The sequence below is a fragment of the Micromys minutus genome (genome assembly GCF_963924665.1).
Source record: "Micromys minutus genome assembly, chromosome: 26".
In the NCBI taxonomy this organism is placed as follows: Eukaryota; Metazoa; Chordata; class Mammalia; order Rodentia; family Muridae; genus Micromys; species Micromys minutus.
The window spans coordinates 27,782,881-27,795,126 of record NC_137961.1 but is presented as its reverse complement, the minus strand read 5'-3'; the positions used below and the strand labels follow the sequence as shown (position 1 = coordinate 27,795,126).

The 12,246-nt window shown below is 33.0% G+C and overlaps 1 protein-coding gene across 1 annotated transcript; it reads left to right on the top strand.

Moving 5' to 3' along the window:
- Positions 1 to 335: 335 nt before the first annotated feature.
- Positions 336 to 1,430, top strand: FUT9 (fucosyltransferase 9; the record flags this gene model as incomplete). Its single annotated transcript, XM_080938815.1, has 1 exon — positions 336 to 1,430. The coding sequence occupies exon 1, from the start codon at positions 351 to 353 to the stop codon at positions 1,428 to 1,430; it is 1,080 nt and encodes a 359-aa protein (XP_080794941.1). The 5' UTR covers positions 336 to 350.
- Positions 1,431 to 12,246: the final 10,816 nt, after the last annotated feature.

Sequence of the window (12,246 nt, the reverse complement as noted above, 5' to 3'; positions counted from 1 at the left end):
TAATAAATTCAGTAATGGGTTTTAATTATGACAATCTGTTTTGTCAGTTTTTTTACTAAGGGAAACAGAATAAGATCCCTAAAGAAGTGGTTAGCCTAACTCAAGGATGTGAGTGGAGAGTGAATTCTGATTTATTCTTTCTAGGCCAAAGTCTCTGGGACACTGCCATTTTAAAAGTCGTTTTAGGTCTAAATGTAACCGGTTTCTCATAGTGACTATTAAAACTGAAATTATATAGTTGGTTTCATGATTAAAATAGCCTTACTGTTTCTCTCACATGTGTATTTATAATTTCCTCTTTGTTTCTAAACTTACCTTCTTCTACTTTTCTCTCTTTCCCAGGAAAAATTATGACATCAACATCCAAAGGCATTCTTCGCCCATTCCTAATCGTCTGCATCATCCTGGGCTGCTTCGTGGCATGCCTGCTTATCTACATCAAACCCACCAACAGCTGGGTCTTCAGTCCAATGGAGTCTGCCAGTTCCGTGCTGAAAATGAAAAATTTCTTCTCATCAAAAACTGATTATTTCAATGAAACTACTATTCTGGTTTGGGTGTGGCCATTTGGGCAGACCTTTGATCTCACATCCTGCCAGGCAATGTTCAACATCCAAGGGTGCCATCTTACAACGGACCGCTCATTGTACAACAAATCCCATGCGGTCCTGATCCACCACAGGGACATCAGTTGGGATCTGACTAACTTACCTCAGCAGGCCAGGCCACCCTTTCAGAAATGGATTTGGATGAACTTAGAGTCACCCACTCACACCCCGCAGAAGAGTGGCATTGAACACTTGTTCAACCTGACTCTAACTTACCGCCGTGACTCAGATATACAAGTGCCTTACGGCTTCTTGACGGTGAGCACAAACCCCTTCGTGTTTGAAGTGCCGAGCAAAGAGAAGTTGGTATGCTGGGTTGTCAGTAACTGGAACCCTGAGCATGCCAGGGTAAAGTACTACAACGAGCTCAGCAAGAGCATTGAAATCCACACCTACGGGCAAGCGTTTGGAGAATATGTGAATGATAAAAATCTGATTCCCACCATATCCACTTGTAAGTTTTATCTCTCTTTCGAAAACTCAATCCACAAAGATTACATCACAGAAAAGCTCTACAATGCATTTTTGGCTGGCTCAGTACCTGTTGTCCTGGGACCATCAAGGGAAAACTATGAGAATTATATTCCAGCTGATTCATTCATTCATGTGGAAGATTTTAACTCACCCAGTGAGTTGGCAAAGTATCTGAAGGAAGTTGACAAAGACAATAAGCTGTACCTTAGTTACTTTAACTGGAGGAAGGATTTTACTGTAAACCTCCCACGGTTTTGGGAGTCACATGCATGCCTGGCATGCGATCATGTAAAAAGGCATCAAGAATATAAGTCTGTTGGTAATTTAGAGAAATGGTTTTGGAATTAAGCTGTGCATAACTGTCACAGTGAAATAGATTAATGAGACATCCTTTACGTTTTCAGGATAAGAAGAAACCCGTTGCATCTCAATCACAGTTTATTTTTTTCCTGCTCTCCCTTGAGGACCATGTATATTTTAATGAAATTTCTAAGAGACGAGAATTAGCAGTCACTCAATTTGGTTTTAAATTATCCTGTATATATCTGATAACAAGCACTGGAAATAATTTATTCGTCAGCCTCGTTTGTAAAACATTCTGTTTTTACATTTTATAGTTGACTGTAAAGTAAGTTTATGATTTAATTGTTTCTACATCAATCAATCTTTAATCTATTTGGGAAATTAAAATACATATTCTAAAGTATGAAGGACTTTTTGCCAAGTATTATAAACTTTAGAATCTAGCTTATATAATGCTAACAAAGAAGGAATATCGAATCATTTAATTCTTAATCTCTTTGAATTTAGAGTTGAACTCTACTGACAACTGATGTAGTTTTTACCTGTACCACATCTGTCAAGGTAGACTAATGTAGTAAGTAAGAAAAATAAGATGCAGAGATGTTATTAGACTCCACATTCATTTTTATCAAGTTGTTTTGCAAATGCAGATTCTCAATATTTTAAGTTAAAGAAATCAAAAAATTTCAGACAATGATTTACATGCTTTTGGCAGGTTGTTTCCTTTGTTTTGTTTTGGTTTTTTTTTTTTTGTGCCTAATAATACCTAAAATAACTTTTGATAGTTCCCTTTCAGATCATGAGAATAATCATTACTATAAAACTAGATAATTCCCTCTTATATCAATGAAAATGATATCTACAAATACACATATAAATTATATCATTTGTAGAACTTTAATTATTTCTTTCATTTAAAATATTTTCCAAAGTATCCATATTTAAGTTTTATTTTGCCATAATTGGTAATAAATAGAAATAACTTGAAAAATCTATCTGATTATTCAGAGAAACTTAAAGTTTTTACCAATGAATCAAATATGTCATAAAACACAATAAAGTGGGAATACACAGTGCTGACACAGAGTAAGATTTCACTATTATTTATTAAATAAATTCGTTAACAGTGTTTAAAAGGTCATGGGTAATTTTTGTTTTTGATAAAAGAACAGTTTGAGCCTAGAACTATTAACTAAAAATTATCTTTTTTATTCAATTTAAAATATTATCCATACATAGCGTATTTTGCTAATATATTCAGGGCTTTATAAAACCAATGTAAACTAACAATTGCACTGAATTTTGGGGCATATTATCTATGAACTTTCATCTGCCTGTAAAATCCTCTTCTATAAATTTAGAGGGGATAAGTGGGCATATGCAGATACAATAGATTACGAAAAAAAAAACAGATACTGAAAACTCTTAGAGGAAATTTTTCTTTAAAGGGCTTCTAATGCCTGTGTTCAATTCTGTTCAAAACCTCTAGAAAAAATAATGTTCTCATATCATCCATTTGAATCTTTGTGGCCCGTTATATTTTTATATTATGTGTTTCAATCAACAGAACTCAGGCTAATTCTTACCTATAGAGAAGATGCATTTCAGTTTAATAAACAGAAAGTATGTGCTCTATGAGAGATAAGCTCCCTTAGCATGGGAAAGACTTAAGCAAAGAAAGACCACAGAATTAAACAGGGAGTTTGATCCTATGTTCTTTTATTATTTTTAGGACATGGTTAAACAAGTAATATTGACCGTCTCAAACTGCCACATAAGTAAAGAAAAAAATGTGCCATCACTGAAGGGCTTGTGAAGTAAAGCTCTTGTACCACTCTCAATGGAGATTTTATGATGTCGTGAAATAGGGCACTAAACAACATCAGTAATTTTACTCCATTGTTTACCTACTCAACACGTTTTAGAGTTACAAGCTTTTTCTCCTTATTTGACACAACATAGATTTTCTGTAGATTATCTCATCCACACATCATTTTTATATGTATATCAAGAAATAGTACATCTACACAAATACCCTATAAAGGCTCTAATCGTATGTTTATTTAAAAGTCAGTTTTGTGTATTTACTTGTTATGGTTTCGATCCATAAATTGTAGAGACCTAAACATGCAATGCTAAGTTTCAAATTTACTCTCACTTAAAGTTGGAAAACATTTGTGTTGCTTTCATCCATCATTACTAAATCAGGTGCTAAGAGACCTGAAGGTACTTGCCTTTTTTGTTGACCATGAATTAGAGCTAATTCTTGGACTGGAACTACAATTAAATACCAGTAGTATAAGCCAAGCCAAGGTATCAAGTATTACGCAGGTATATCTCTATATTAATTGCCCAAATGCCAAGCCACAGAAAATATCTAAATTTTAAGTCTAAAGTTAATGAGTCAGTTTTAACTAGAATAACACACAACAATATTCATAAGTCAAACTCTTCTTGATTTCTATGAGCTGACTAGTTATTTATTTATGAGATATTTATTCCTGATATGTTGAGAGACAGGCCTGTCAACCCCACAAGTAATGATAACAGTGATTAGAATTTAAGGATCCTGTTGCTATGAATTTCGTCTCTCTACTGTATTCGTACCTTATTGTACACATATATCTCAATTCCTATAAATGTGAACAACACCTTGGCATTATTTAGTGCCAGTAGGATGGTATGTTCTGGGAGGGCTTCAGCTTTTAATCTGTAGTAAACAGAACTTTAAGATGTTGGAACTCTTTCTGATATTATTGTTTTAGCTGTTGAACTTTAGCAGAAAAGATGAGCTTCACTATTGTGAAAAATGACCAGTGAAAAGATTTGCCATTGGCCACTCTGTTAATAAATCCTGTGGCTCACACTTTTTGTAAGGATATCTCTTATGAAAGATAAATTGATTCAACCAAACTGGCTTGCTGTTGGGATAACATAAGCAGATACTATGCCTAGAGATCAACGATGGCTCTTAAAAGGTCATGAACAAGTTTTCATCTAAAAATGCAGAAAGTCAATATTACCAGTACTCTGAGTGTTTAACTGATAATTCTTTCAGGCCATAACAATAGGAATACAAAAATAATTACTTTAAGCCTTACTGAAGAGAAATGTTCTAGCTTATTTAATAAACTGTATCATTTCTTTAAAAGGAAGATCATAATAGCCATATATTTTAGAACAGCGATGACCTGATAAAGTAGAAAGTCTAAAAAATAATCCTTGTGGGAAACCAGTGTCAGCTTACAAGATTCATATTTACTGCTCAGTCCTAGAGTGTGCACAGGTTGAACCAAAACTCTTAAGGTCTCAGTGGACAGAATCATTAAGGAATGATGTGCTGAGTCTTTAAACTCTTGACTTTAATTGGAGAATAAGCAAAGAAGGAATAAAACCAGAAAATAAGCTCCTGAGATTGTGTTTTTCACTAACCTTTTTTCAGGGTAGATTTTTCAAGGCTGTTACTCACCAAGAACATGTTTGTGTGAATTAACGTTTTAAAACAATTTAGCTCTCCATGTTTTTTTTTTATTATTTTCTGCTTGATGATGTTGACAACCATCAACTCTAATCTCTAGAGAGGGTGTAGTTGGAACTGGTAATCAAAGTCTAAGTATAAGAGGTTTTAGAAGCTAAAGGATAAGCAATTATTCCTGCAGGAATGGTTGTTAGTGGATACCTAGTAAATAGTTATATCAATGAAATTAGTGGACATGAAAATTAATTTAATGCTGTCAAAATACCAGGTTCTTCATTCTAAATTAGGATAATCTACTGTTCACTTCTCCCCCCAAATACAGAAAAGAAACAGTTTAAGTCCTTCTTAACATATGTTTAAAAAAAAACCCCAAAAGAAACTAATGTTATGTTAGATTAAACTAGATTTGGAACTTCTTGGCTTTCTATATTAATATTAACCATTCACCAACTGTTTATCTAATACCAATGACATCAGTATTTAAGGGAAAAACAAAATAAAGCACCATGATAGGCAAATGTGTACCACCAAACTGCGGAAAAAGAAACAGAAGTTTACACTTCATTCTTGCTAATTGGGTTTGGTGCACAGTGAACATAGTGAAAATGACAGTAAATCAGGTGATTTTTTGCTGTGGGCATCGCTTCTCTGGAGTCTTTATGACACTTTAAAAATGGCCTAGTTCTCTTACTATCCAAAGCATGATCATTTGTAATTTATATTCAATCCATATTCATAAGCAGTTAATATAATTTAAATGGTAGATACACTGTCAAACTAGAAATATGAGTAATTCTACTTAAGGCTATCATTGCAGCAAATTGTAGTCTTGAGAAACTCACTTGACCTCTCTGGATAACTGTGTTAGTAATACCTTTAGCACCATTTCTCTGTAAATGAGGCCTAAATTTATATGTGCATAAAAGTGAGTTTCAAATTTCCTGGACAATCTGGAAATATTTTTGGAAGTTAAAAGTTCAAATAGAATTTTCTCTCTTTTCCCTAGAACAATATAGAACATAATCTTGGTTCTTTACTGAACCTTACAGTATAGCAAGTGTTCAATTAACTAATCTTTCTCCTTTATGTTTTTCTTTCTCTTAGGTATTTTGTAGCATATTGTTTCATACACTTAATTTCCAATAGAAAACAACAATATATTAAACCCCATTCTAAAACATTTCAGATTTTCTATACTTTCCCCATTCTTACTATAATTCACTGAAACTATTTATTGATGCAAAACTCAGGAATTCAGTGGAATTTTGTGAGTTCCTTCATCAACAGGAATATAGAGATTAAGTGTATAAGATGACCATATTTAGAGAACATATTCTTGTAACTCAAGGATAATTTGTTTTCATTCATTTAACATACTTTGGATATATTTTCACTTAAAAGTAAATTTAATACCACTAGTTTTTAACCCATTACTCAAGACAATGTTCTTGAGCCATGTAATCTAGAGTTTGCAGAGATATTTATTAGTAATACTGGCACCCAGTTTATTTCCCATGGAATTGGAACCTTTTTAACTAAGAAAACAAACAAATAAACAAAAACCCAAAAACAATAAAGGAAGAAGACAGAAACCACGGTGTTATTACAACTTTGTCCTATACCTTTCAGAGGTTCTCAGACTCACACCTGCCTTGAGGACTTCCTGGTTCAATGGCATAAGAATTACTTACACCATTTGAAAGACTGTTAAAATTATAATACATATGGTGACATAGGTCTGTGTTTTTAATGAATCCATAGACAATTCAAACATGTTGCTAGTTTTGAAAGTCTGGGCCCTGTCTATTAAATAAAAGTAATTCTAGACTCAAACAAATAGAAGCATGGCATATTGCCTTTCCTAGCACACTTGGGACCTTTTTAAATATCTTAGTATTACTATGTTTCAAAAGCCAAGATGTTCCTCAAGCCTAGTTTTGTCTTGTACAGTGGAGCTGTTCTACAGCTATAACTTTGACAAAAAATGTTCACTATTAACTGGAAATTATTTTTCACAATCTCCCTTATATTTTAAATGCATTTTTCTTGTTTTTACAGCCATCAAAATTGCACATTTGATCAATTGCTTTCCTGTGTCAGAGCAGCTTATTTGATAGGTAGGATATTAAAACATATTATAAGACTTTATCCACAATTATGAATTCAGAATTAAATGTGAGCTAGTCACCAATTAGGTTACTCTCTGTGCCTGATCTTATCTCTGTTAGTATCATGATTGTATGTGTATAGTATAGGTAGCCTATTTTGAAAACAAATGAATGCAACTCTAAAACATTAGACAATTATATGTATGTGCATTGTGTAAGTGTTCTGCCGCTGAAATACGCCTTCAGTTGTTAAAATAAGTAAAATCTAGAATATATAAAAATTTTAGCTCTAGCATCTACTGATGTTACATTGGAAGCTCATCTCATAAAAATAGGTGAAAATTTAAACAAGCCAAAAGGTGAATATTCGATAGAATAAAACAAATAAACATAGTGTGAAAGTTTGACATTATTGAAATTAGAAGAGCTAATCCTCAATAGATGGGATATGCATAAACATATTGATGAAGCATGCAGTAACATCTACTGCAATTAGAAAGTACTGGGAAGTGTGGGGGGCTGGTGGCAGTGAAATATAGTCACTAATAACCTCGGTAACCATACAGAGCATTTCCTAAAATAAGAGGGTCTAATTTTTCTTCACTCTTATGAGAAATCTGTTGATTAATATTAATTTAGCTTGTTAGCAGTTCATGCATCTGAAGTCCACAGATAAAATACCAGAAAGATTCTCAGAGATAATTTTCTGATGTGTAAATTGTTCTTAGAAATATCCATCAACATGACCAAATATTTCACATCAAATGTTGGCTCAGGCATGAAATCAGCAAAGAGTAGACTACCACAGAACTGAGTCTCTCTTACCTTTCCTAGAGTTTTTTTTTTTTTTTTTTTAAAAAGGTCAAAATGAGAAGATATAAACTCATTAAACAGAAATTAATTTCTTCAGTGATGCATAAATCAAATAAACTAATTAGGCTGTGATTAAGACTCCATGAATTCCATAATAAATAGGGTTTTGACATGTACAATCTCAACGGTGCATAGATATTATTTTTTAGTTGAATGGCTCAAAAAAATGAAACACTTAAGGAAAAGTTCCACATGTACAAAAGAGTAATAAGTAAAATAGCTTATTATCTGTTTTTAATATTTTTCTTTAAAAGATGTTAGAAATGTCATATTTATGAAAAACATATGCAAATTTTACTAGGAAAATGTTTTACAGGTGATTTCTGTACAATCCAAAATTATGGAAGCATGTTAATTTTTCTATACTGATTCCATTTGATTAATGAGGGTGTAGCAGCTAGACAATCAGGTTTGGAAAATAAATGGTTTGCTAAGACTCAGTTAACATGCAAGACCCAGTACTACTAGATATGTAAGAAATAGGAGCAGGTTAAAATTCATCCCTTATCTCAGACTGGTCTCATTAGCTCCCTGCAGCCCATGGTTGTGACAATCCTAGAGATGCCCTCTTGCTAATGTGAGATCAGCAAAGGTAGGCTCATGTGGGTTCACATACTGTGTATCTCCATGGACAATATACTACCAGAACCATGACTACCCAATTGTCTATATGATACTGGAAGCCATCTGCATTATAAAGAATCATCTCTCACAGATTCTAATACCATGTATTTTATAAAAATAACCAAGTGTCTAAAATAATTTTCCCTCATTTTCTCTTTCTATCCCTTAAGTCAAGTATGATAGGAGTCAGAAATTACAGAGTATGACAGTGTAAAAAAATGTATGGATTCCCTAAAAATCAAAGCAGGAATGGGGGTAAGGTATAAATATTTTGACTATACTTTTAAAATTTAATTATCTTTTTAGTAGTAATATTCTGTGTCTATACCAGCATGAGATAAAGGAGTGTTTTTTAAGATACTTGATAAAATGCTTAAAGGTCTAAATATACACCTTGGTTTACCAAGATTCAGAAAGAAGAAAGCATGAAGAAGATACAAAAAAACATGGGATAGACTCATGATCAAAGTCTATCCTATTGTCTCTCAGCACCTATAGTGTAATTTGCTAGCATTTCTGAGCCACAGGTTTCTCTTCTGTTATCTAAAGGTGATAGACTGTACATTAGATCCACCTAAGAAAGTCTTCAAAATATTGGAATTAATCTGAAATCCTGGTGTACATATATGGACTGCCATTTATTCTGTGCTTTTTCTCCAGGTTCTCTTTGTCATTCTTATTGGATGGTCTCTATATTTACATTTAAATCCATGCTCTCTTCTAGGTTGCTTTGTTTAATGAGTGGTAGAGAAGGTTAGGGGAAATATGCATACAGTTTTAAGTGCTGCTAAAGAAGCATCACAAAAGGAGGACAGAGAATGTGCCAACCATCTTGATTCCATTCAGGCCAAGCCAATGCTTGTCTTGAGAAGTTTGAGCAATTTTCACAAAGGGTTTTATACTCAAAGAATTGAGGGCAAAGGAATCACACTGGAAGAAAATGTGCCAATTCTTTCAATATGTGAACTGTAAGGATCAGAAATTCATAAAGCTACTTCAAAAGCTATTGAATATTTTAGTATTGCAATTTGCACTATGATATTACTATGTTCAGGCAAAGTAAAATACTCTGAAATCTAATGCCAAATGTACAGTCCATAGGTTCATGTTATTTCTTATAAGCATTTCATTGCATTGTACCAGCTGTTTAATACGACTAACTTTCCCTGGGTGTGTTGTTATGATACAGATCCAACAGGGTTATTGTAAGCACACTAATTAGTCATCTGGGGTTTTATAGATAAAATCATACATTGATCAGAAATCACTTTTCTACTTATTTTTTTGTAGAGTATTTTTTCACACTTGAAAAAAAACATGATTATTTTATATCAAACATCAATTTTTCTTTAAAATCTTATTTTAGTATCCAATGCATGTTTGAAATAAGACGGTAAATATTATATGACAACAGTAAGATTGTGTTTGTAAGTGAAAAATGCATGCAATAATGAATTATACAGCTTTGGTGGCCTGTTTTTTTTCACTGTCACCTTATATGCAAGCTTTGTCTTAATCTATGTGCATGGTTCACATGCTTTCAAGAGTCCTTTTCTTAACATTTTCAAAGTGATATGTGATATTTTTTAGTGGGGATGATCCAGTGAGCCAAGATGCACTATTGTTCAGCTTTTATTTTATTGAGATGTAAATTTATTCAGAAAACTTTTTCTTGGAGTTGTTGGCAATAGCAAAAGAGAGAGAGAGAGAGACAGAGAGAGAGAGAATTTGCTGGTAAATCTTACAAGTGACTACACATCAGCTTACTGTTAGAAAGCATTATATGAAAAGATGATTTTGCAAGTTTCGTTGTGTGAATACAATACTCTGGCATCGTTTTGTATCATTAAGAAGAGCTGATCATTTTCCAAACACTGCCAAAGTCAGTATTACTGCCAAAAGAGCGGACACCAAGTCGGAGCTGCACTACATTAAACTGAACAAAAGCCGAGTATTCAGACCGTGTAGACTGTCAATCAAATTGGGGGATAGATCTGCTCTTTGTTTCTTAGTAATTTGAAATATATATAATGTGAATTTTGACAACAAGGCATGCCTTTACATGCTGACGACTCACAGCAATATTTGAAATTAAAATTCATTCTGTTCTGGAAAAGATATACTCAGGCATTTTGTTTGTTTCAAATATACTTGGGTTTTTGAAAGCTCTAATTTCAAACAGATAATATGTGTAGATCAACTGCTCCTTCTCCAAATAATAAATTATTTATTGTAACACATAATGGATGAAACAGCTTTCGGTCAGTTATTTGAATCACCAGTATAAACATTCATAATATTAGAAGGTGATTTCACTGTGATGTTATGAAAGCAATGGAAAACCTAGTTATTTTTTATGTCTTTATTTATAGAAAACTCTTTCTTTCAAGGCTGATTTTAATGGCATCAAATGAGGTGATAAAAGGATAAGAAAACTAACTCTAGTTACTATCTCAAGTCACAATCCTAAAGCTGAGTCTTGCTGCAATCCAAAAAATAGAACCTTTATTCAAATGATGAGCTGCCTGCCCTGCCTTAGAGAGAGCAACTACAGCAGTGATGATTTCATAGGCATGCATAGCAGAAAGAATTACTGAACTACTCATGACATCGTAGGTGTATGAAAGTTCTACACCATTCCTGATACTGTATGTAACACTCAGCAAACATCTGATCTGGGCTCTCAGTTTGATATTGCATGCATCCCTTCATGTAAGTAACCTGTAAATAACATCACTTTGTGGCAGCTAAGCAAATATTTTAATAAGCCATGAAAGGCAAGATATAAGAAATCTTTACTTTCAGGTATTTGGGAAAAAATGTACTTTACATAAATTAAAGTGGAGTTGCCATCTGACATTTCCTTCCCTTAAAAGTATGCTCTAAATACTGTATGTTCATCTTTGTCTTTCAGATTTATAAATATATGATGTGACTATTCCAGCTTTGTGAAATTTTGTTTAGCAACTAATGATTTTAACAATCTGAACAAAGGTTTTAAAGTAGAAGTAAATACATAAGGAAGTTGAGCCTGTTTGTAAGAAGTCTATTATGTATGTCACATTTACTATATTTAATGTAAATACCTCACTGATACAACACTGGAGCTAGTGAATGTGTAAATAATTATGTTCTATTTGGGCCTAATGCATTCCTGTAATGTGAATATTTAAAATAAAAAATTAAATTGAAATGCACAATGGTTTTGGTTATGTATAATGATTACATTCCATCTTATCCACTCAGAATTTATTTTTACTCACATGTAAAATGAGATTTGAGACTTTGAATTAAAATGTTAAAATAAATATACTACATTCATTACACATCTCAAACCAAATATTAAGGCCAGTGTACACACACAGATTGTTGTAAGCATTGTTTTAACATGTTTAATAATGCATATATACCCTTTAATAATTAAACTTCTGTGAATGGGAATCAGGAAAATCTTTTTTCTGTTCTAGTCATAACTTTCAAGACCTTGTTTTCAGTTCTCTCAATTTTCTTATTCTCTACAATCCAATTAGTCTTCTAATTCAAACCTACAGAGTCAACAATAGTAACAATCTCAATAGATCTTTTGGTGGACATTCCATTTCAAACATCTGTTTCTATCTCCTGGTGGCCCTCTGTCAGATAATAATTTGAACACAACTATGATCCAATATCAAACACAAGTCTCTTCTCCAATCCTTTAAGCAATGGTACTGGTATAAAGTTGCATTTTTGAGTGAAAACCTGATTCTTTTCCCTTACAGTGAATTTATCACAAATC